The sequence below is a fragment of the Carcharhinus amblyrhynchos genome, chromosome 34, assembly GCF_965287045.1.
Source record: "Carcharhinus amblyrhynchos chromosome 34, sCarAmb.v2.hapA, whole genome shotgun sequence".
In the NCBI taxonomy this organism is placed as follows: Eukaryota; Metazoa; Chordata; class Chondrichthyes; order Carcharhiniformes; family Carcharhinidae; genus Carcharhinus; species Carcharhinus amblyrhynchos.
In genome coordinates, this window is record NC_137357.1 from 16433413 (window position 1) to 16458827 (window position 25415).

The following is a 25415-nucleotide window of genomic DNA, read 5'->3' on the forward strand; positions in this document are numbered from 1 at the left end:
TTTCCGATGATGAGGCGACGCGGGGAGGCTGGCTGAGCGGATGTTGTTGTTGTTGGCGGGCGGCTGGGGCCTGTGTGAGTGTGAGGGTGTGTGTGTGAGGGTGAGTGTGTGAGGGGGTGTGTGTGTGTGAGTGAGGGGGGTGCGTGAGTGAGACAGTGACCCCGGGTCCCCATCGCCACCGCCGACATGTCGGGCCCAGCTCAGAAAACCGAGAGCCGCGCCATTCCCAGCCGCAGGGTGACCGTCAGCGACTCGGCGCAGCTACCGCAGGATTACAGCACCACCCCCGGGGGCACCCTGTTCAGCACCACCCCAGGAGGTAAGGCCCGGCGGGAGGGGGTGTATCCCAATCCCCTTACCCCAATCAAACCCCTCACTGATCCCCCTCCCACCCCTCACTGATTCCCCCACCCCTCCCACCCCTCACTGATTCCCCCACCCCTCCCACCCCTCACTGATTCCCCCACCCCTCCCACCCCTCACTGATTCCCCCACCCCTCACTGATTCCCCCCCCCACCCCTCACTGATTCCCCCCGTCACTGATTCCCCCACCCCTCACTGATTCCCCCTCCCACCCCTCACTGATTCCCCCACCCCTTCCACCCCTCACTGATTCCCCCCCCCCCACCCCTCACTGATTCCACCCCCCTCCCACCCCTCACTGATTCCCCCCGTCACTGATTCCCCCCGTCACTGATTCCCCCCCCCACCCCTCACTGATTCCCCCCCCCACCCCTCACTGATTCCCCCCCCTCCCACCCCTCACTGATTCCCCCCCCTCCCACCCCTCACTGATTCCCCCACCCCTCACTGATTCCCCCACCCCTCACTGATTCCCCCACCCCTCACTGATTCCCCCACCCCTCACTGATTCCCCCCCCCACCCCTCACTGATTCCCCCCCCCTCCCACCCCTCACTGATTCCCCCCCCCCCACCCCTCACTGATTCCCCCCCCCTCCCACCCCTCACTGATTCCCCCCGTCACTGATTCCCCCCGTCACTGATTCCCCCCCCACCCCTCACTGATTCCCCCCCCACCCCTCACTGATTCCCCCCCCACCCCTCACTGATTCCCCCCCCTCCCACCCCTCACTGATTCCCCCCCTCCCACCCCTCACTGATTCTCCCCCTCACTGATTTCCCCCCCTCCCACCCCTCACTGATTCCCCCCCCCCACCACCCCTCACTGATTTCCCCCCCCACCCCTCACTGATTCCCCCCCCCCACCCCTCACTGATTCCCCCCCCCACCCCTCACTGATTCCCCCCCCCACCCCTCACTGATTCCCCCCCCCACCCCTCACTGATTCCCCCCCCCACCCCTCACTGATTCCCCCCCCCACCCCTCACTGATTCCCCCCCCCACCCCTCACTGATTCCCCCCCCCACCCCTCACTGATTCCCCCCCCCACCCCTCACTGATTCCCCCCCCCACCCCTCACTGATTTCCCCCCCCACCCCTCACTGATTTCCCCCCCCCTCCCACCCCTCACTGATTTCCCCCCCCCCCACCCCTCACTGATTCCCCCCCCACCCCTCACTGACTCCCCCCCCCACCCCTCACTGACTCCCCCCCCCACCTCACTGATTCCCCCCCCACCCCTCACTGATTCCCCCCCCTCCCACCCCTCACTGATTCCCCCCCCTCCCACCCCTCACTGATTCCCCCCCCTCCCACCCCTCACTGATTCCCCCCCCTCCCACCCCTCACTGATTCCCCCCCCTCCCACCCCTCACTGATTCCCCCCCCTCCCACCCCTCACTGATTCCCACCCCTCACTGATTCCCACCCCTCACTGATTCCCCCCCTCACTGATTCCCCCCCCTCCCACCCCTCACTGATTCCCCCCCCCTCCCACCCCTCACTGATTCCCCCCCCCCTCCCACCCCTCACTGATTCCCCCCCCCTCCCACCCCTCACTGATTCCCCCCCCCTCCCACCCCTCACTGATTCCCCCCCCCTCCCACCCCTCACTGATTCCCTCCCCCTCCCACCCCTCACTGATTCCCCCCCCCTCCCACCCCTCACTGATTCCCCCCCCCTCCCACCCCTCACTGATTCCCCCCCCCTCCCACCCCTCACTGATTCCCCCCCCCTCCCACCCCTCACTGATTCCCCCCCCCTCCCACCCCTCACTGATTCCCCCCCTCACTGATTCCCCCCCTCACTGATTCCCCCCCCCTCCCCCCCCTCACTGATGCCCTCCTCCCCCCCCTCACTGATGCCCTCCTCCCCCCCCCTCACTGATACCTCCCTCCCCTCTCCCTGATCCCTGTGCCCACTCCTTGCCACCGCTGATTGCCCTCCCCTCCCTGATTTTCTACCCCCTCTCTCCCTTTCCCTCCCAGTCGTAGGTGGCAGTTTCATGACTTTGCTGCAACTGAGAACATGATGTAATTGGAAGTATTATTGGTGCAAATGTGAATGGTGTCTCGGGATGTCAGTTCCCGGAACCAGAGCTAATCTGCTTTGTTGGATGGGTGAAATTGCCAAAAGTGATTGTGTTTTCAAAGCAGGACACTCTCAAAATGTGTTCCCATTTTTAAACCATGTCCCAAATCCCGTCACACTGAAACCCTTGATAACTGTATTAAAAAAAAACAACTTAACAGTCAAGGGGAGTTGATCCCAAGGCAGGAGAGTGATTGTGAGGATCACATGATTACACAAGAACCACTTCACAATTGTTTAAAAATCGGAAATTCGATTGTAACCTCAAAATAACTCATTTTCCGCAAACTTGCAGAAAGATTTTGATTTCCCCAATCTTGAACTGTTCTTAGGTTTCTATGCATTCAAATGTGATAATGACAAGTTCCAAACTCTGGAGATCTATGTAGTTTTAATGAAGTTGATTACTGGAAAATCTTAAAACTAAAGTTTAATTATTGGTCACTGGTAGGCTTACATTAACGCTGCAATGATGTTTCTGTGAAATTCCCCTAGTCGCCACATTCTGGCACCTGATTGGGTCAATGCGCCGAACCAGCACATCTTTCAGACCGTGGGTGGAAACTGGAGCACCCAGAGGAAACCCACCCATGCACACACAGGGAGAATGTGTAAACTGCACACAGACAGTGACCCAAGCCGTGAATCAAACCCAGATCCCTGATGCTGTGAGGCAGCAGTACTAACCACTGAACCACCATGCCACCCCCTTCATCCTTCCTATCAATTGGCCGATATGTTATTATAACAATTTGATTCAAGCTGTTTTGGCATTTCAGACAATCTCAGATTTGACTATCATTTAAAACCCCATTGCGTTGTTTTTGTTTAAGATTAAGTTTATTTATTAGTGTCACAAGTCAGCTTATATTAAAACTGCAATGAAGTGAGTGAAATCTTCTAGTCGCCACACTCTGGCGCCTGTTCGGGTACCCTGAGGGTGAATTTAGCATGGCCAATGCACCCTAACCAGCACGTCATTTGGACTGTGGGAGGAAACAAGAGCACCCAGAGGAAACCCACGTCGACATGGACAACGTGCAGATTTTGCACAGACTGCAACTGAGTGGGTCCAAAAGTCCATCACAAAAGGATGACCACTTACAGGGAGTTCACACTCCCTACGACCCAAGCCGGGAATCGAACCCAGGTCTCTGGAGCTCTGAGGCAGCAGCACTAACTACTGTGCCGTCTAATGTGTAGATTTAAATCATTAATTGTTAAGAGTTCTGCAGTAATGGTTGTGATGAATGTCATTTTCACTATGTTTGTAAACAGCTGCTGCCAGAACAGTGCCTGTTCCTGTGACATACACTTCATTCTGTCTGTGTTTGAGGTGATTGTTAAGCCTGTCAAAGATGCTGTATACCGACATTTTGCTTCCTTTTCAGCCTTGCTTCTCTCTCTCTCTCTGAACTCCCGGTAAGTGGTCATCCTTTTGTGATGGACTTTTGGACCCACTCAGTTGCAATCTTAACCACTCTGGTTCCTAAGTCGGGAAATTGAAGCACTTCCTCTCTCCCATCTGTGCGATGAAAGTGGTGTTGGTGTCTGCACAAGCTGCAATTTTTCTAGATATTAGTCAGCCAAGCCTTGAGCTGATCTGACTAATTCCACTTCCGACCAGCAGTGGAATGCTGGGTAACTTATGAAACAATCCCCCCCAAGCCAGGAATAGCCAATGCCCACTGTATCCAACTCCTCCTCCTCCACCTCCTCTCTCTCTCTCTCTCTTCCCTCCCCCCCCCCCCCCCCCCCCAATGCCTTGGTTACCTTGGCATAAACCAAAGCGTCGGGGCAGGAAAATGTTGGCTACAGACCTTGAACGAAGCAGGTGGTTTGAAATGAGTTTCAGGGTACAACAATGATGATGTACCCATCTATTCTCCGTGTCTGCATGGGTCTCCTCCCGATCCTTCGGTTTTGTCTCACGGTCCAAATATGGACAGGTTAGATTGGTTGGCCATAATAAATTACCCCTTCTTGTCAGGGGAGTTAGAAGGGTAAATATGTGAGGTTACTGGGATAGGACAAGACCTAGGTGGGATTGTTGTCAGTGCAGCCTCGATGGGCCAAATGGCCTCCTTTTGCACTGTAGATTGTATGGTTGGTGATGTTTCTGCAGGTGTATGAGAACATCCTGTCACTTTATTGCAGCACTTGCTCCACAAGTCAATGCAGTACTTTCTGAAGTGGGTCTTTGTGTTGTAATGTCAGAAAGACAGCGGCCAATTTGGACACAGTAAGTTTCCACAAAGACAAGTCTGATATGAAGCAACCGGTGAACCTCTGTTGGTGATTTCATATCGATCAGGTAACTGAGGAGAAATAGTGGCCTTGGAATCTGTTACACACATCTGAATGGGGCAGGCAGAACCTTGGTTCCATGTCTGATTCGAACGACAGCACCGCTGACAGTGTAGCACTCCCTTACCAATGGCACGGGAGTGCCAACCCATTCCCTGCAGTCCATAATGTTTTGACTGGGAGACAAGGGTGCTGCCACTCAATCATGGCAGACACCGCCTTGTGGAATAACCACGGCAATTGAACATGTTCAAGCCTGGTAACTGTTGCCTGCATATTTCAAACAAGTGGACAAAGATGCAGATCATTGTTGGTATTAGATACTAATGCATCCCAGAAGCAAGGAATGTTCAAAGATGAGTGAAATATCTCTGAAACATTGAATAAGGTGAGGCCCATATTTGAGGTTGAATAAAGTACTATGCCGCTGATGTTCTTGCTCCTCTCATCTTTAGCTTTCCTCTGTCCTTGGCCTGCTGTTTGTCTTGGATAAGATTGGCACTTTGTGCAGCTTGGAAGGGAGGTTGGCAATGTGTCTTAGAAGTGTATGTGCGTTTGTGGCTAGGCAGTTCCAGACACAGAGAGAACATCCTCTGAACTGTGTCACAAGAAGCTCAAAGTAATATCCCTTCGTCACACCGCAGTGAAATGTATTGCGCCACATCCTGTGGCTGGGAGCAGCTTTCAAAATCACTGCACTGATTGAGATTTGACTTGCATCATTTCACCCGGGGGAGGTGAGATGAGGAGACGCAGAGGATGGTTACTATCTGCAATGTGTGCAGAGTACCCGAAAGGGTGGCGGAACAGATTCAACAGGAACTTTTCAAGTGAGAATTGGAGAAATACTTCAAGAAAGGATTTGGAGGGCTCTTTGGGAAGAACTTTGGGTGGCACAGTGGTCAGCACTGCTGCCTCACCAGAGACCTGGGTTCGATTCCTGGCTTGGATCACTGTCTGTGTGGAGTTTGCACGTCCTCCTCATGTCCGAGTGGGTTGCTTCCGGGTGCTCCAGTTTCCTCCCACACTCCAAGGATGGGTTATGTTGATTGGCCGTGCTAAATTGCCCCTTAATGTCGGGGGGGTGGGTGTATGTCAGAGGAATTAGCTGGATAAACGTGTGGGATTACAGGGAAAGGACCTAAGTGGGATTGTTGTTGTGCAGATTTGATGGGCTGAATGACCTCCTGCATTGTAGCGTTTCTGTGATTCAATAGAATGGTCCTTGCGCTGTGAGGGGTGGCGATGACGTAGTTTTATTACAGGGAGTAGTGGGATTATTGCGAGACTATTAATCCAAAAACTCAGCTAACGTTCTGGGGACCCAGGTTCGAATCCCGCCACGGCAGATGATGAAATTTGAATTCAATAAAATCTATCTGGAATTAAGAATCTACCGATGACCATGAAACCATTGTTGATTGTCGGAAAAACCCACCTAGTTCACTAATGTCCTTTAGGGAAGAAAATCATGTGATCCAGAGCCACAGCAATATGGTTGAGTCTCAACTGTCCTCCAAGGGCACCGAGGGATGGGCAATAAATACTGGCCCAGCCGGCAACACCCACGTCCCATGAATGAATTTTTTAAAAATGAACTACAGTGCGGTGAACTGAATTGCTCTTTGAAGAGGCCAGCAATGGCATCCTGTGCCAAGTGGCTTCCTTCTGAACCTCCATGTATTTATTGGCAAATATTTGCAAACACTTGAAAGGTTGTTATGTAATTAGCTGGCTGAGAGCAGGGTTCCCAGCGAAGCTGATAATGCAGCTTGTTTGTAGGTTACAGTGCTGTCATTTGTGGCACATAGGAGGCTCCGTACGTTCTTGGAGATAAGAACTAAGAGCAGGAGTCGGCCATCTGGCCCATTGAGCCTGCTCCGCCATTCAATAAGATCGTGGCTGATCTTTTCATGGACTCAGCTCCACTTACCCACCCAGTCACCATAACCCTTAATTCCTTTGCTGTTCAAAAACTTATCGATCCTTGCCTTAAAAACATTCATTGAGGGAGCCTCAACCATTTCACTGGGCAGGGAATTCCACAGATTTACAACCCTTTGTGTGAAGAAGTTCCTTCTCAACTCAGTCCTAAATCTGCTCCCCCTTATTTTGAGGCCATGCCCTCCAGTTCTAGTTTCATCCACCAGTGGAAACAACTTCCCTGTTTCTATTTAACTATTCCCTTCATAATCTTATATGTTTAGAGCATAGAACACTACAGCACAAACAGGCCCTTCGGCCCACAAGTTGCGCTGATCATATCCATACGTACCAGGCCTATCGATAATTGTCAATTCCTTTAAATCCCATGTACTCATCCAGAAGTCTCTTAAAAGCGAGGTTGCTTCTACCACCTCTGACGGCAGCCGATTCCACTCACTCACCACCCTCTGAGTGAAAAACTTATCCCTGACATTATGAAAATCCCCCACATCATGAAAAACTTATCCCTGACATCTACTCTGTACCTGCTCCCCAGCACCTTAAACCTGTGTCCTCTCGTAGCGACCGTTTCAGCCCTGGGAAATAGCCTCCGAGAATCCACCCTATCTATACCTCTCAACGTTTTATAAACCTCTATCAGGTCGCCTCTCCATCTTCGTCTCTCCAGGGAGAAGAGACCTAGCTCCCTCAACCTATCTTCATAAGGCATGCCTCCCAATCCAGGCAACATCCTTGTAAATCTCCTCTGCACCCTCTCAATAGGTTCCACATCCTTCTTGTAGTGAGGCGACCAGAACTGCACACAGTACTCCAAGTGGGGTCTGACAAGGGTCTTACAAAGTTGCAGCATTACCTCCTGTCTCCTAAACTCAATCCCTCAATTGATGTTTCTGTAAGACCTCCCCTCATTCTTCTGAATTCCAATAAGTATAGCCCCAGTCTGTGTCGGTGATGGGATTGTGACTGTCCTGGAACAGAGTACAGTAAAGTTGTTTAGTTTCCATGCAGTGCTTTGGCTGTGACATTGGGATTAACATGGGGTGAGTCTCACCATAGCAATTGAACTCAATAAATGCAGCAGTTTGAGAGCTCACACATCTTCTAAAGTGAGTGTGATGGCTGGACGAGTTTTTGAAAAGCTCTCAACAGGTTAGAATCATAGAATCCCGACAGTACAAAAGGAGGCCGTTTGGCCCTTCAAATCTGCACTGGCCGCAAGCCCGATTCCCGTAGCGCTACATATTTACCCTGCTAATCTCCTGACATTAGTGTTAATTTATCATGACCAATCAAATAACCTGCACATCTTTGGACTGTGGAAGGAAACCAGAGCACCCGGAGGAAACCCACACAGACATGGGGAGAACATGCAAAGTCCACACAGTGACCCAACGCTGAATTGAAGCTGAGTTCCTGGCACCATGAGGCAGCACTGCTAACCACTGTGCCACCGTGCCACCCCACGGGCTGAATGTTTACCTTGAGGGAGGGCGATGTGACTGAAATTCCACCACATATTTGACCAATAATGGCCTCTGCCGAGCTTTTTCATACTCATTCGTGGGATGTGGGCATTGCTGGCAAAGCCAGCTTTATCATCCATCTCTAATTTCCCTTGAGAAGGTGGTGGTGAGCTGCCTTCTTCAGCCGCTGCAGTCCATGTGGTGTAGGCACACCCATAGTGCTGTTAGGGAGGGAGTTCCAGGAGTCTGATCCAGCAGTTCTTAGCAGGATAACAAGCATGGTAATGTGGTGTCGTCATTTCCCTGGGAAAATACACTTGGTCAAAAAAACAAACAGCAGGGGTACTCTACAGTGCTAAAAATAGCTTTTGTCTCCCTGTGGAAAAGTACACTGTCTGCATTAAACATACACATGGGTGCGGTGATATGATTGAGGGCACAGATCTGGCCGTTGGGCAAGGCATTGCTCAATAAGGCAGTCCTTGACCATTGAGTAATGCTCGAACACGTGAACAACAGTCTTATGAAGTTGCTCTAGTTATAAACTGTAGACCATTGGTCAGCAATTGTGTGCATCCCTCTTCTTGCTAGTAGGCCAGTGTGCAGTTTAAAGATTGCTTCCTTGCATTTGATCCTGTTAATATCCAACTACAGATTGTTCATCTGCCTTTGAGGTATTTATGCAATTTATGTAATTCACACAAGAGAACCTCTGCACTATCTTGTTTGAATGGAGGTATCACAGGCCATGTTAGGTGAACTCTTTGCAATGCATTTTTCACACCATCTTTTACAGCAGTAGACCACTGCTTCACGCTGTTATCTTGCCAGCCACTTCTCCAAAATCTTGCCAGCATGACTTGTCTTCACCTTTCAGTCCAGAAGACATGCTTTTTCATACAGTGCCTTTCCCGACTGCAGCTCGTTCCAAAGCACTCCCTAATCTACCAGTAAAGCAGTTTTCAGTGTGGTTGCTGTTAAAATAGAGGAAATGTGACACAACAAATGCCAACTTGATAATGACCAGAGAATCTTCATTGCTTGAAGGATGAATATTGTGAGAAAAGGTACTCTGTTCCACTGGGAAAAAGATAGAAAAGCCTGAGGTCACATACCAACTGACTCAAGAACGGCTTCTTCCCTGCTACTGTCAGACTTCTGAATGGACTTACCTTGCATTAAGTTGATCTTTCTCTACACCCTAGCTATGACTGTAACACTACATTTTGCCCCTCTCTTGTGTCCTTCTCTAGGAATGGTATGCTTTGTACAGCATGCAAGAAACAATACTTTTCACTCCATGTTAATACATGTGACAATGATAAATGAAATCAACAACAAACCTTCTTTGAGACAGCTCAATCTTTCATCTAGGGCTGGCTGGCTTCAGACTAATATCTCGTCAAAAAGCATATACAATAGTGCAGCACGGGAGAGTTCACCCAGAACTTGTGCTCAAGTCGCTGGAGTGGGTCTTCCACAAGCTTGTGACTCAGAAGTGGCTCACTTTTCAAGAGCCAAACAAAAAGTGGCAGAGCACGAAGGAAAGAGGAACGTGTCTTCTCTGTGTCTGACCCCAAAAACCTGAGCACAAGAGGCTTCACAACAATCAACCCTGTGTTGTATATGAAGCCAAATGGAACCTTCTTTCGTCCTCGATGTTATTCGGTCCACAACGAGGCAAGTTCAACCATTCTGTGATGACAAGACCTGAAGGAAGGCAGAGTTCAGGCTGTCCATTCTTTCTGATTCCCAGTTCCCTCAATTGGAGATGATTGGACTTTGGGCCACATCCAGATCATTTTTGAATGGATGGGTTTAGGGTCTCCCAAAAAACCCTGAACAGGAGACTCACAGACCAGAGTCAAAAGAAAAGGAAATCTGACACATTATTCAAGTCTTTGTGTCATTTGCAAACTATTGCTCAGATGAGAGCGCGCCATTCCATGCTTTCGCAGAGTTGCAGTGGCTCTGGTGAAGAGGCAGAGTGTCGGATATGAAAAGATGTACATTTACATCACACTTTACGCCACCTCAGAATCTCCCAAAGCCAGTTTAAGTGTTTTGAAGTATTGTCATGTGTATCCATTGTGAACTTACATGACGTCTGCAGCAAAGTACCAGGCCATTCGGTAGTTCTTCTCCATGCTAGCGATTCTACTCCACATGATGCTTGATGATTTGATTTATTATTGTCACGTGTTAGCATACAGTGAAAAATATTGTTTCTTGCATGCTACAAAGACAGCATACTGTTCATAGAGAAGGAAATGAGAGAGTGCTGAATGTAGTGTTAGAACCATAGCTGGGGTGTAGAGAAAGATCAACTTAATGCAAGGTAAGTCCAGTCAAAAGTCTGACAGCAGCAAGGAAAAAGCAGTTCTTGAGTCAGTTGGTACGTGACCTGAGACTTTTGTATCTTTTTTCCAATGCAAGAAGATGGTAGAGAGAATTTCTGGGGTGCTTGGGGTCCTTGATTATGCTGCCTGCTTTGCCGAGGCAGCAGGAAGTATAGACAGTCAATGGATGGGAGGCTGGTTTGCGTTATGGACTGGGCTTCGTTCTCGACCCTTTGTAGTTTCTTGCGGTCTTGGTCAGAGCAGGAGCCATACCAAGCTGTGATACAGCCAGAAAGAATGTCTATTTCATCTCACCCTATCAACATAACCTTTCTCCTTTCTCCTTCAGGCATAATGTAGCTTCCCATTAAATGTATCTCCGCTGCATACCTCAGCTACTCCCTGAGACAGTGAGTGTCACCTTCTCATGCTGTCTGGGTAAATAAATTTCTGCTGAATTCCCTATGGATTTTGTTTAGTCACAACTTTGCAATGATGACCTCATGGGCTTGCCCATAAATGGAAACACTCCTCTCTACTTCTCTGCAATCCACCCCTACATAATTTGAAAGGTTTGTTTTAAAAAATAAGATAATTCAGACAAAACTGACCAGTCACCAGGACAAATTTGGATGAATTCAGGAAAACTCTATCCAGTTTTACTAGGGCGGCACAGTGGTGGTTCGCACTACTGCATCACAGCTCCAGGGACTCGAGTTCAGTTCCGGCCTCGAGCCACTGACTGTGTGGAGTTTGCACATTCTCCCTGTGTCTGTGTGAGTTTCGTCGGTGCTCCAGTTTCCTCCCACAGTCCAAAAATGTGGGGGTTAGGTGGATTAGCCATGATAAATTGTCTCTCAGTTTCAGGGGGACTAGCTAGGATAAGTGCATGAGGTTATGGGGATCGGGCCTGGGTGAGATTGGGGTAGGAGAAGACTTGATGGGCCAAATAGCCTCCTGCACTGTGGGGATTCTATGATTCAGTGCAGTTTGACTGAGTTGTTTGATGAGGTGACAGAGGGGGTTGACGAGCAAGATAAAGTAACCTGTTGTTTATTTGTTTGTGGTGTGCATGGTCTTCTCAAAGATAGTCTGTAAAATGGTATATACCAGCTTGTCAGTAAAGTTGAAACCCTTGGAGTAAAAGCAACAATGGCAGCATGATGCAACATTGGCCAGGTGACAGGAAATGAGAGTAAGAGTGAACTGTTGTTCCTTGGACTGAAGGAAGATATTTGGTGGGGTTTCTGAGGGTTCAGTATTCAGACCACTGCTTTTCTTGTTCACCATGTGAACCATCTAGACTTGGGCCAGGTGTGGCACATTTTCGGAATTTGCAGATGCCACAAACTGAAGAACGATGATGAGCTGTGAGGAGGAAAATGAGAGGCTTCAGGAGGTCATAGGCAAGTGGAATGGATAGACACATGGCGTTGACATTGTGTAGAGAAGTGTGAAGAAATGGATCAGCTGGATGTTTGTGCCCAATTCTGGGAACCACACTTGAGGAAAGATGTTCATGCACCAGAGAGAGAGAGCACAGAAAAGATTTACGCCAGTGATTCCAGGGATGAGGGACCTCAGTTTGTAGCGAAATCTTGGATTCAGTATTGGAGAAGCTGGCACTGTTCTCCTCAGAAGGGCAACTTGGGAAAACAGCTCAGAATCATTCCAGTCTGGATGTGTGTTTTTGATAAGTGTGTTCTAAGAGCTGGTGTGATGATTCAGTCACACTGCCAAGGTCAGTTATTCTGTGTCACCATTTTACAATCTCTGTGAAAATCACAATGTTATGAGAGATTGTAAAATGATTAAACCAAATAATTGGTTTTGGCAGTGAGGCTGAATTATCACACCACCACCTGGAACACAGTTAACAAGAACACGCATTTCACGGTGCTCACGATTGTGCTTTAATGTCAAGGTTCACATTATCCCTCAAGCTTGCCTGATGGACAATTCACACAGAGTTCACATCCTTCCTCAACTCGGTGTTGGCCGGGCTCCAAATTGTTTCCATTTGGAACTCTGTGATAATTGGCTGTTCCCTCAGGCACACTGGTTTTGCTGATACACCTCACCCAGAATGGCTGTGGCCTGTTGTTTGTGAATAGATGTGTTGGAAATGAGGCTTCGAGTTGAGATTCAGGTTGACCCTTGCACCTTTCTGTGGACGGAGAAGTCTCGGTCTGTCTCCAGTTCTGGTTAACAGCAGTGAAATATTTCATAGTGTGCCTTGTGCCACATGTTACAGAGTTGGCTGAGAGGCAGAACCTACTGAATGAGTAAACAAGAAAGTTCACAACAGAGCAGTGACGGCTTTTGCATTTGTGACAACAAGAACAAAAACAACTTGTAACCACCCTTGCATCCTGCACTTGTCGAAGAATCTTCCCATTCAAACTGCCAGGGCAGCACAGTGGTTAGAACTGCTGTCTCATAGCACCAGGGACCTGGGTTCAATTCCGGCCTTGGGTCACTGTGTGGAGTTTGCATCTTCTCCCCATGTCTGTGTGGGTTTCCTCAGGGTGCTCCGGTTTCCTCCCACTCTCTTAAGGTGTGTGGGTGAGGTTTATTGGCCATGCTAAATTGACTCTAGTGTCAGGGGGATTAGCAGGGTAAATATGTGGGGTTACGGGATGAGGGCCTGGGTGAGATTGTGGTCGGTGCAGACTTGATGGGCCGAATGGCCTTCTTCTGTACTGTTTGGGTTCTGTGATTCTATACAAGACCAACTATCACTTGATGGTGGGTTCATGTTGAAAATGTGAATTTTGGGAGAAACATTTGGCAGAATTTTTTATTGGGACCCCCAGTGTCGTGGTCAGATGGGGGTCTTGACAGAACCCTTTGTTGGGTGCAGTCACTCAGCAGTGATTGTTTTTTTTTGGACCCGAATTTGTCAAGTTGTGGCCGCGGGGGCTCTGATGAAGGATGGTGGGTGGCCTGTTAAAGCTGGGGGGCATCTGTCGAAAGCCGTGGACCACAAGTGGAGCTGCAACCTGCCAGTTCAGCTGCATGAGCACCTCCATCTTTACATTTACTCCCAGCAACTAGAACAGAGCTGAAATAAACTGGTTATTTTACTGCTATCTGACCACAGTGTGACCATAAGACATCGGAGCAGAATTAGACCACTCAGCCCATTGAGTCTGCACTGCCATTCAATCATGGCTGATTTTTTTTTTCTCATCCCCATTCTTCTGCCATTTCCCCATAACCCCTGATCCCCTTATTCATCAAGAACCTATCTCTGTCTTAAAGACACTCAATGATCTGGCCTCCACAGCCTTCTGCGGCCAAGAGTTCCACAGATTCACCACTGTCTGGCGAAAGAAATTCCTCCTCATCTCTGTTTAAAGGATCATCCCTTTTGTGTGAGGCTGTTCCCTCTGGTTCTTTTTCCTTCCAGTGGAAACATCCTCTACATGTCCACTGTATCCAGGCCTCCTGCAAGTTTGCCTAAGATTCCCCCCTCATCCTTCTAAACTCCAACAGATACACACCCAGAATTCTCAACCGTTCCTCATATGACAAGCTCTTCATTCCTGGGATCGTTGTTGTGAACCTTCCCAACGCCAGCACATCCTTCCTTCGATAGAGGACCCAAAACTGCTCACAATACTCCAAATGTGCATCTCCGTTGGACAGCCTGCAGGTACAGCTGTGGTCATGGAATCAAAGCCTGCTGTCGAGAGGCTGTTTCCAAGCAGCAACACGGTGAATGCCAGTCAGCCTCGGATGATTGACCTTTCAATTACATTAAACTGGGGAGCCATTCTATCCTCGATACCCACCAAAAGGTCCTGCTACCTGCCTGCTCCTGTTCTCACCTCCATATCAGGGCAAAGGTCCTGCCCGGTGTCTCAAGAAGCAGACGCTGCATCCGTTGCAAAATGCTGTTTGTATTTTCAAAATGAGACTTCTTCTGCATCTTAAGTCAAGTCAGCTATTAACCAAGCTATTTGGCTGCTAACCAGTGAAGACGATGGAGATGTTTCTGCAAGTTGGTCTGAACATTGTGATGTTGTGGCAGTTTGACGCCCACCCATACCCATTTCATCACAGATTGATTTTGCATCTCGACAAATGTCATTTCATAATCTTGCACCTCTTTGGTTCCCAAGGCATCCAACACAATTTTCAACAGGGTCAATGGTAAGACTTCGTGTTCATCCTGTGCAGCTCCAGGATACAGTACAATGCGAACAGCGAAGCCCATGATCTAAGTCATTACATTTGTTTGTCTCTGCACAGATGGATGCCTGACCTAAATAATTTTCAGCATCAATTTCAACAGAATCCATGATATTTTCATGGAATCCTAACAGTATGGAACGAGGCCATTCAGCCCATCAAACCTGCAGCAGCAATAGCCCACCCAGGCCCTATTCCCATAACCCCACATATTTACCCTGCTAATCCACCTGTCACTAAGGGACAATTCAGCATGGCCAATCCACCTAACCAATCTTTGGACTGTGGGAGGAAACCCACACAGACACGGGGAGAAGATGCAAACTCCACACAGTTACCCAAGGCCAGAATTGAACCCGGATCCCTGGTGCTGTGAGGCAGCAGTGCTTACCACTGTGCTGTATTTTTTTAAGGAACGGTTTACCTTATTGGAGCAGTAGTGTCACGCAGCCATAACCACAGTGATTGGAAACACGAATATGCACATGTGTGTGCTCATATATGCACACACATCACATTCCATGGACCTGAATCATCACTCCTGTCCATTCTGCTGAGTGTACCTTTATCTGTACTGTTTCAGAGAGTACAGTATATGGGAGAGTGCCTGAGGTATTTAATCACAGACAAAATGTTAAAGCTGGGATATTTCAGTACAGAAGCTTCATCACTTATTCATTTGTGATTCATAAGAACATAAGAAATAGGAGCAGGAGTAGGCCATCTCACCCTTCAAGCCTGCCCCGCCATTCAATAAGATCATGGCTGATCTGTCGTGGCTCAGTTCCACATTCCCGCCCTCTCCCCATAACCCTTAATCCCCTCTTTTATCAAAAACCCATCAACCCGCGTCTTAAAAATATTTAGCGAGGCAGCCTCCACCACTTCAACGGGCAGAGAATTCCAGAGATTCACCACCCTTTGAGTGAAGAAGTTCCTCCTCAACTCCGTTCTAAACCGCCCGCCCTTTATCTTGAGGCTGTGCCCCCTAGTCCTACTGTCCTTTCTGAGCGGGAAGAGTCTCTCCACCTCTATCCTATCCATCCCATTCATCATCTTATACGTCTCAATGAGATCTCCCCTCATTCTTCTAAACTCTAACGAGTACAAGCCGAGTTTATTCAGCCTCTCGTCATAGCTCAACCCCCTCAACTCCGGCATCAGCCTAGTAAACCTCCTCTGCACTCCCCCCAAGGCCAAAATATCCTTGCGTAAGATTCCTCCATGGCATTCTTTGATCACATTGCATGGCCTTTCTTTTATCCTCCAAATGCTGATAGCCCCACTATAAGCATTACCTCATTGCATTCTGGCCACATCTTGACCCAAATCGATATGGTTGAAGTGGGCAGACTCTTCCTGGAGAATAAATGTGACCAGGATCTACAATTGCACAGTATCGACATCATGGAAAAGGGAGGCGATTGCTCAATTTGCAGTGAAAGCTTTTCTGGAGTATGTCTCATTAACTTTGGGGTGACAGACTCAGAGTTCAGGGAAATATTTCTGCATTTCCAGGTGTTGCTAAGTGATGTCTTTGAATATTATCTTCAAGCGGATCATGTTTCTTGGTAACCTTGAGTTCCTGTTTGTTGGTTCAACATTGGTTTGAACGGGTGCCCAGTTTTCAAATAGCTCTTGATTCCCAGCCACCAGATCTTAATCAGCATTATGGGACAGACCTCGTCAGTGGCTCAGTGGAAATAGAGGCTGCAAGTGGATTGATCGAAGTCAAATACCTTTCCTCACTGATGTGAGTCAGTCACTATCCCATATCCTAACATGGTCCAAAATCCTCAGAACAGAATGGCAAAGGATTGGGTTCATTGCATACAGTCATCTGTGTTGATTAACGAATTGGTTGCAAGGTTCTCCATTTCCCCCCCCATCACCCCCAAGCACTCCACCTCCACTCTACATGCAGTTTACTCCCATACCCAGCAGACAGATTCGCGGAGAGATACCCCAGCAAAAACACTGGGCAATGTGGAAGAACCTGCAGTCCTAGTATGGAGGGCATCAGCTACGAGAAGAGGTTGGAAAAACTTGGTTTGTTGTCACTGTAATGACAGAGGTTAAGGGGCAACCTGATAGAAGTCTACAAGATTATGAGGGGCATGGACAGAGTGGATAGTCAGAAGCTTTTTCCCAGGGTGGAAGAGTCTATTACTAGGGGGGGCAAAGGTTAACGATGCGAAGGGCAAGGTTTGAAGATGTACAAGGCAGATTTTTTACACAGAGGGTGACTGGAACTCGCTGCCGGGGGAGGTAGTGGATGTGGATACAATAGTGACTTTTAAGAGGCGTCTTGATGAATAATTGAATAGGATGGGAATATAGGGATATGGTCCGTGGAAGGATGGTGGGTTTTAATTCGGATGGGGGGTTTTAGTTCAGATGGGCAGCATGGTTGGTGCAGGCTTGAAGGGCTGAAGGGTCTATTCCTGTGCTGTAATTGTCTTTGTTCTGGACAGCATTGTATTGTACAAATATTCATTTTGCATCTCCCTGGTTACCAGGGACAGTGATCAAAGGAAAGTGCCTCACAGGAGAAAACACCTCCCTGCACACTTGATATAATAATTCTTTTTTATCACATTAATCTTCCATCCTCAAGCCTCAAGCCTTGCTCTGTCACAAGACAGATCAGCAGTGCTTGAGTTAACCGTTCATTACCCATCAGTGGACTTTCTGATACCAGATAACAGATTGTTTTGTTGCAAAAAAAGGCTTGATTATGTAACATTACAAATGGCAGAATATTGCTTTGCACGTTTTACTGAGCGTGTGTGTATGTATGTGTGTGTGTGTGTGTGTGTGTTCATTGATTGAAGCTGTGGAAGCAGATGGGTGTGTGAGAAAGAGAAACCACATTGGTACTTGTGCACAACTGCAGAATTAAATTGCTTGGCAGCAAGAGCTGGACATTTTGGCTTGGACTGCTGAGTGGCAACGGTCATTAATGGCAAATAACCAAAGAGCAAACAACAGTACAGCATCGGAACAGGCCCTTTGGCCCTCCAAGCATATGCCGGTCATGTTGTCCCATCAAAACTAACCACTTATATCCCTTGATTCCCCGTTGATCGCTCATTCATGTGTCCATCCTAATAAGTCTTAAATGTTGCTAACAAATTTGCCTCAACCACCTCACTCGGCATTGCATACCAGGCCCCCACCAATTCTCTTTGAAAAAAACTTCCCCCTCACATCTCCACTGAACCTTTCCCCTCTTAGCTTGAACTTGTGCTCCTTTGTAATTGTCATTTCTGCCCTGGGAAAAAAACTTGCAACTGTTCACCCTATCGATATCCCTCATAATTTTATAAACTTCTATCTGATCGCCCCTCAGTCTCCATCTTTCCAGGGACAATAATCCCAGTTTATTCAGCCTCTCCTCAAAGCTCATACCCTCCATACAAGACAACATCCTGGTAAACCTTTCCTGTACTCTCTCCAAAGCCTCCAGATCCTTCTGGTAGTGCGGTGACGAGAATTGGACACTGTCCAGTTGCACACCAGACAATGAGCATCTCCAAATAGAGAGAGTCTAACCAGCTCCTCTTCTTCAAATCTCAAACCATCAAAATACAGGGCTCCTATTGACCAGAAAGGTAACTGTATCAACTACATTAATTTTGCGGCTACAAGAGCAGGTCAGAGAGTAGGAGTCCTGCAGTGAGTAATTCACCCCCTGACTCCCCAAAGCCTCTCCACCATCTACAAGACACAAGTCAGGAGCATGATGCAATACTCCCCATTTGCCTGGATAAGTGCAGTTCCAACAACACTCAAGAAGTTTGACACCATCCAGGACAAAGCAACCCACATATTGGTGCCCCACCCACCACCTTCAACATCCACTCTCTCCACTACCAATGTACAGTGGCAGCAATGTGCACAATGCACGAGGTGCACTGCACCAACTCAATAAAGTCCTATCAACAGACTTGCTACCTCAGGGACAAGGGCAGCAGGGGCATGTAGACACGTTGATCTGCAACTTTTTCTTCCAAGTATCTCACCATCCTGATCTGGGCGGAATCTCATTGGAGTCTCACCTACTGACTGGAGAGGCATCAAGAGACCAGTGTTGCCTCTTTTCAGTTTGGCAGCCTTGAGAATACCAATTGGCCTTTCCCTGAACCTGGACCCTGGGGATGATCATCTTTTCTTCCCAGAGCTGTCAGTCAACCAGCGGTCAGCGGTTCTTGTGCTCAGCAGTGCGGCAGGGAGGTAATGGATGTTGCAGGAAATGCACCAACACTTACTGGAGCCCCAGGATCATGTAGCAACTCAGGTCACAGCTAAGGTGGGGAGGGGTCACTGGGTGAGGCTGTAGGAGGTCAGCAGTCAGGGCAGGGGGTGCATCTCAGTGTGACCACCCCCCACTATCTCTTTCCCCATGTCCAGTTTCTCATGCAGAGACTTGGATCAAGGCTCCCCTTGCCAATGGAGTTGATGTGGACTTCACAGTATCATAGTAGTGATGGCAGGATGAGCCCTTCAGTGGCCATTCATTGGCAACTTTACGACTACATTTGATGGGTCACCTGGAAAGTATCCCACCTAATTATAGAATCCCTACCGTGCAAAAGGAGGCCATTCAGCCCTTTGAATCTGCACTGACAATCCCACACAGGCTCTATCCTCATAACCCCACATATCTACGCTGTTAATCCCCCTAACCTGCAGATTGTGGGACACTAAGGGACGATTTCGCATCACCAGTCCGTCTAACCTGCACACCTTTGGAGTGTGGGAGGGAACCAGAGCACCTGGAGGAAACCCACGCAGACACAGGGAGAATGTGTGAACCTCATGTGCACAGTCACCTGAGGTTGGAATTGAACCCGGGTCACTGGTGCTATGAGGCAGCAGTGCTAACTACCTTGTCGCACACAGGCCCTTGAAGCACATGGGCCCTTTCTGACTCCAAGTTTGCCATCAGCAAGAGCAGAAGATTCCTCCCCATAAGCCTGTTCCCTTTTCATCGCTGGGTCAAATCTCGAACAACAGAGTAGGTGCACTGACACCACATGGACTGCAGCCATTCGAGAAAGTGACTCACCCCCATCTGCTCAAGGGGCAATTGGATAAGCAATAAATGCTGGTCCAGCTAGCAACACTCACATGAATTTAAAAAAAACTTTGTATCTTCAACTGATAACACTGGCTGTGTCTGGGAAAGGAAGCAGATGTCTGTGTGAGAATGCATGCTGGGCTTGGTGAGAAACTTCAAAACAAAACTTTTCCTGTGTCTTCATTGGAAACAGGATGTTTGATTTGTGTTTGAAGGATTGTATTTACCAGACCTGCTTTTCAAATATCTGATTTCATTACATCGTTCCCTCTTATGTCTGTCTGCTACTGCTGAAACTGGTCAGCATCTGCAGGGTAAGGTTCCTCATGACAGTCGTGCACTCAAACAAAATTCGCCAAAACTGAAAGAGGTTAAAGTTTATTATTGTCACAAGTAGGCTTGCATTAACAATGCAATGAAGTTACTGTCAAAAGCCCCGAATCACCATACTCCGGCACCTGTACATAAGAACTAGGAGTAGGCCATCTGGCCCGTTGAGCCTGCTCTACCATTCAATAAGATCATGACTGATCTTTTTGTGGACTCAGCTCCACTTACCCACCCGCTCACCATGCTCCTGAATTCCTTTTATTGTTCAAAAGTTTATCTGTCGTGTCTTGAAAACATTCAATGAGGTAGCCTCAACTGCTTCACTGGGCAGGGACTTCCACAGATTCACGATGCTTTGGGTGAAGAAGTTCCTCCTCATTCCTCAATCTGCTTCCCCTTATTTTGAGGCTGTGACCCCTCGTTCTCGTTTCACCCGCCAGTGGAAACAATCTCCCGCTATTCTATTCCCTTCATAATCTTATATGTTTCTATAAGATCTCCCCTCATCCTTCTAATTCCAGTGAGTATTGTCCCAGTTTACTCAATCTCTCCTCATAAACCACCCTCTCAATTTGGAATCAACCCAGTGAATCTCCTCTGCACCCCCTCCAGTGTCAGTATACCACATCTCAAGTAAGGAGGCCAAAACGATCTACAGTATTCCAGGTGTGGCCTCACGAGCACCTTATACAGCTGCAAAAAAATCTGGCTGTTTTTAAACTCCATCCCTCCAGCAATGAAGGACAAAATTCCATTTGCCTTCTTAATTACGTGCTGCACCTGCAAACCAAGTCCTTATGATTCATGGGTACACTGAAGTTTCTGCTACTCTGCGGGAAAATTTAGCATGACCAATGCACCTAACCAGCACGTCTTTCAGACAGTGGGAGGGAACCGGAACACCCGAAGGAAACCAACATAGACTTGGGGGGAGAATGTGCAGACTCCGCGCAGACAGTGACCCAAGTCAGGAATCGAACCCGGCTCCCTGGTGTTGTGAGGCAGCAGTGCTAACCGCTGTGTCACCGTGATAACTTGAGAGTAGGAAATGGAAAGCAAATGTAGCCAATGTTGGCCACAAGATTAGCAAGAACTTGAGAACATAGAATCCCTACAGTGCAGAAGGAGACCATTGTGTCTGCACTGACCACAAGACCTGTCCCCATAAGCCCGTGCATTTACCCTGCTAATGCCCCCTGACACTATGAACCAATTTAGCATAATAACATAAGAAATAGGAGCAGGAGTAGGCCATCTAGCCCTTCGAGCCTGCCCCACCATTCAATAAGATCATGGCTGATCTGTCGTGGCTCAGTTCCACTTTCCCGCCCTTTCCCCATAACCCTTAATCCCCTCTCTTATCAAAAGCCCATCAACCCGCGTCTTAAAAATATTTAGCGAGGCAGCCTCCACCACTTCAACGGGCAGAGAATTCCAGAGATTCACCACCCTTTGAGTGAAGAAGTTCCTCCTCAACTCCGTTCTAAGCCGCCCCCCCTTTATCTTGAGGCTGTGCCCCCTAGTCCTACTGTCTTTTTTGAGCGGGAAGAGTCTCTCCACCTCTATCCTATCCATCCCATTCATCATCTTATACGTCTCAATGAGATCTCCCCTCATTCTTCTAAACTCTAACGAGTACAAGCCTAGTTTATTCAGCCTCTCCTCATAGCTCAACCCCCTCAACTCCGGTATCAGCCAAGTAAACCTCCTCTGCACTCCCTCCAAGGCCACAATATCTTTGCGCAGGTGCGGCGCCCAAAACTGCACACAGTACTCCAGCTGCGGCCTCACCAATGCCCTATACAGCTGCAGCAAGACCTCCCTACTTTTATATTCAATCCCCCTCGCGATGAAGGCCAGCATCCCATTCGCCTTCCTGACCACATGCTGCACCTGCAAGCTGGGTTTTTGCGACTCATGCACAAGGACCCCGAGGTCCCTCTGCACCGTCGCCTGCTGCAGTTTATCGCCACGTAAGTAATAGTCCTTCCTACCATTCTTCCTACCAAAGTGGACCACCTCACACTTGCCAACATTAAATTCCATTTGCCATTTCCTGGCCCATTCGCCCAGCCTATCTAGATCCTTCTGCAGACTCTCCACACCCTCCGCACAATTTGCCGTTCCCCCAATCTTGGTGTCATCAGCAAATTTCGACATCCTACACTCGGTTCCCTCCTCCAGATCATCTATATAAATGGTAAAAAGCTGAGGCCCCAGCACCGACCCCTGGGGCACTCCACTAGTCACCATCCGCCAATCCGAATAGCACCCGTTGACCCCCACTCTCTGCCTCCTATTTGACAACCAATCCTCTATCCACGCTAACACCCTACCCCCAACTCCATGTCCCTCGACCTTCTGCAATAACCTCTTGTGAGGTACCTTGTCAAACGCCTTCTGAAAATCTAGAAAGACCACATCCACCGGCTCTCCTCGATCCACCGCCCTAGACACATCCTCATAGTACTGGCCAATCCATGCTAACCTGCACATCTTTGGATTGGACTGTGGTGCTAATTGGATGTAGCATTTGAAATGCTGTCTCTCGGAGAGAACGTGTTGAAGGCAATCAGCCCTTTTTGAATGAGCCGAGTGTTTAGTGAACTGATGAATGTTTTCTCATGCTCAGTCTGTCATGGCAACAAGGTGGAAGGTGTTGCCACACAGATTTCATGGCCTGGATTCATGGCTGATTGAAGACATCCTGTCAATGACAGGATCTGCTGGGTTCCAACCTGCAGCACCCTGCTTTATTGTGGATAAAAATCGTTTCAAACACCGAGTGTCCTCTTCTCACGGTAGCATAGCCTGACTGAACGTTGACCCAAGTCTGTAACACCTGCACCTGCCTTCATGGAGAACATTCACTCCCTGTAGTTCTGATCACTGTGTTGCTTTTATGTTGCAGGCACCCGCATTATTTATGACCGCAAATTCCTCATGGAATGCCGCAATTCCCCGGTTGCCAGGACACCTCCACGTGATCTTCCAAATATCCCGGGTGTCACAAGTCCGAATACAGCAGAGAAGGCAAAGCCAGCAACAAATCATGTGAACAGCCATGAGGAGAAGGCAGCAGGCGGTAAGTAGTGGGAGCAGCGTGTTGATAGGGTTTCAGTGAAGAACTGATTGCCTCTGGTAAGCTTATGCTATCCACTTAAGACATCAGTACTGTCACTGTTGATTCAATTCATCCAAACTTGAAGGCATGGTGGCACAGTGGTTAGCACTGCTGCCTCACAGCGGCAGGGATCTGGGTTCGATTCCTGGCTTGAGTCACTGTTTGTGCGGACTCTTCCCCGTGTCTGTGTAGGTTTCCTCTGGGTGCTCCGGTTTCCTCCCACACTCCAAAAATGTTTAGGTCAGGCAATGAAATTGCCCCTTTGTGTCAGTGGGTACAATGCATCGGGTTATGGAGATAGAGTGTGGGTGGGATTATTAGTGCAGCCTCGATGGGCCGAATGGCCTCCTCCTGCACTGTACGAATTCTGTGATTGGCCGTGCTAGATTGCTCGGCCGTATACCCGAACGGGCGCTGGAATGTGTAACTTCTTTGCAATGTTAATGTTCGCCTACTCGTGACACGAATAAACAGATTTTAAAAGCTTTGAATCGTGTCTTCATCAGCTTTCCCTCAGGTCGAGGAAGATGTCCTGCAGTGGGTATTCATTTTGCCCAAAAGACCAATTCTTTACCCTGCAGATCTTTGGGATGTCTCGTGAGGCAGTGGGATCTGGACTGCAGGATTTGATTCCTTCTACTTCCTTTGCCGTCTGCTGCACTGCCTCATTCTTCAGGCTTTGTAACTCAAAGTGTGATGGAGCTCGATGAACAAGTTACCAATATTTTGAACGATGAGCAAAAGGCTCCTCCTAGCCGTTAATGTCAATGCAGTTGCAGCTTAAGGAGAGCTTCAGAGTATCTGTTGAAGCATTTTCCTTGTCCTCCCCTGGCACATTGACCATTCGGGAGTTGAAAGAATAGGACTTGGTGGGGGAGATGCTGATCGGAAACAGTGTCCAGTTCAAAGCTTTGCAGAAGTTTTGTCAAAATTCTAGTGGAGCTGGCTCCCAGAAGACGTGAGAATTTGTTTGACGCCAACAGAGAAAATGCTGGAAAAATGTTTTGCGTCCTGATGACCCATTGTCAGAGCTTTGTCAAAGGGTCATCTGGACTTGAAACATCAGCTTTTTTCTCTCCTTACAGATGCTGCCAGACCTGCTGAGATTTTCCAGCATTTTTACATTTCAGATTCCAGCATCCACACTAATTTGCTTTTCTGCAGCGGTCATCAGCAGAGACTGTTGCTAATCCTGTAAAGTCTATGCTTGTGAGTAACATTGAATCGGATCATGCTGAGCTGTCTTGTCCCTGGTCCAATGGGTTACTGCACTTTGTTTCCCCCGGCATATTATGAGGTGTTGGAAGTTTGTCAGGGCGAGTCTGTCCTGAGTAGATGGGGTGGGGAGTTATGATTCCTGGCTTGGGCGACTGTGTGGAGTCTGCACATTGTTCCCCTCTCTGTGTGGATTTCCTCCAGATGCTCCGGTTTCCTCTCTCGTCTGAAAGACGTGCTGGTTAGGGTGCATTGGCTGTGCTTTATTCTCCTTCAGTATACCCGAACAGGCGCCCGAGTGTGGCGACTTGGAAATTTTCACAGTAACTTGATTGCAGTGTTAATGTAAGTCAACTGATGAATAAACTTTAAACTTTAGTGATGAGGGGTAAATCACAGGGAAGAGTCAGGAATGCAAGTGTCATCTTGATTGTTGTTCCAACCTTGCAGTATTGAAGAGGTCACTGAAAGCCGCTCTTGTTTTGTTTTCCCTCCGACAGGAGATGACGCCCAATTTGAGATGGACATTTAAGTCACGCCTCATGGTTTCCAGTGAATGGGAACTTGGACCCTGGACCATCTTCAGCTAGGCTTGTCGGTCAGCCCAGCTGTTCGCGAAACCACCAGCTCCACTTAAAACAAAAAAGAATATGCAAACATTGCCTGCCACTGACGGAGTCCACCCACTTCGACCTGGCCGCAGACGACACATTGTGTAAATGCTGTGAGCAGTCAAGTGCCGCCTGGGACAGCATTCACTGTTCCGATTTGGTGATGGGCATTGTCAAGAGAGGGGGCCACTCTCGGATTCTTCATCTGTTTAATCTGGGTTTCAAAATTTGTACACCTTTGGTAATCAAGGCTAAAGGTTAACTTCTCAGAGATGTAATTCTTGGTGGGAGGGAGGGAAAGAGAGAGGAAGAGAGAGAGAACCAACAAAAAAAAATAAAACAAAAT

At 48.3% G+C, this 25415-nt stretch overlaps 1 protein-coding gene across 1 annotated transcript; it reads left to right on the forward strand.

Moving 5' to 3' along the window:
- Positions 1 to 25415, forward strand: LOC145361364 (eukaryotic translation initiation factor 4E-binding protein 1-like). The gene is made up of 3 exons (XM_080217048.1): positions 1 to 319; positions 23031 to 23204; positions 24959 to 25415. The coding sequence occupies exons 1-3, from the start codon at positions 187 to 189 to the stop codon at positions 24988 to 24990; spliced, it is 339 nt and encodes a 112-aa protein (XP_080073174.1). The 5' UTR covers positions 1 to 186; the 3' UTR covers positions 24991 to 25415.

Excerpts from the sequence above, each read along its gene's own strand:
- LOC145361364 (XM_080217048.1), top strand. The coding sequence starts at position 187 with ATGTCGGGCCCAGCTCAGAAAACCGAGAGCCGCGCCATTCCCAGCCGC. Across the intron at positions 320-23,030 it reads GTTCAGCACCACCCCAGGAG|GCACCCGCATTATTTATGAC; the intron begins GTAAGGCCCGGC and ends TTTATGTTGCAG. Across the intron at positions 23,205-24,958 it reads TGAGGAGAAGGCAGCAGGCG|GAGATGACGCCCAATTTGAG; the intron begins GTAAGTAGTGGG and ends TCCCTCCGACAG.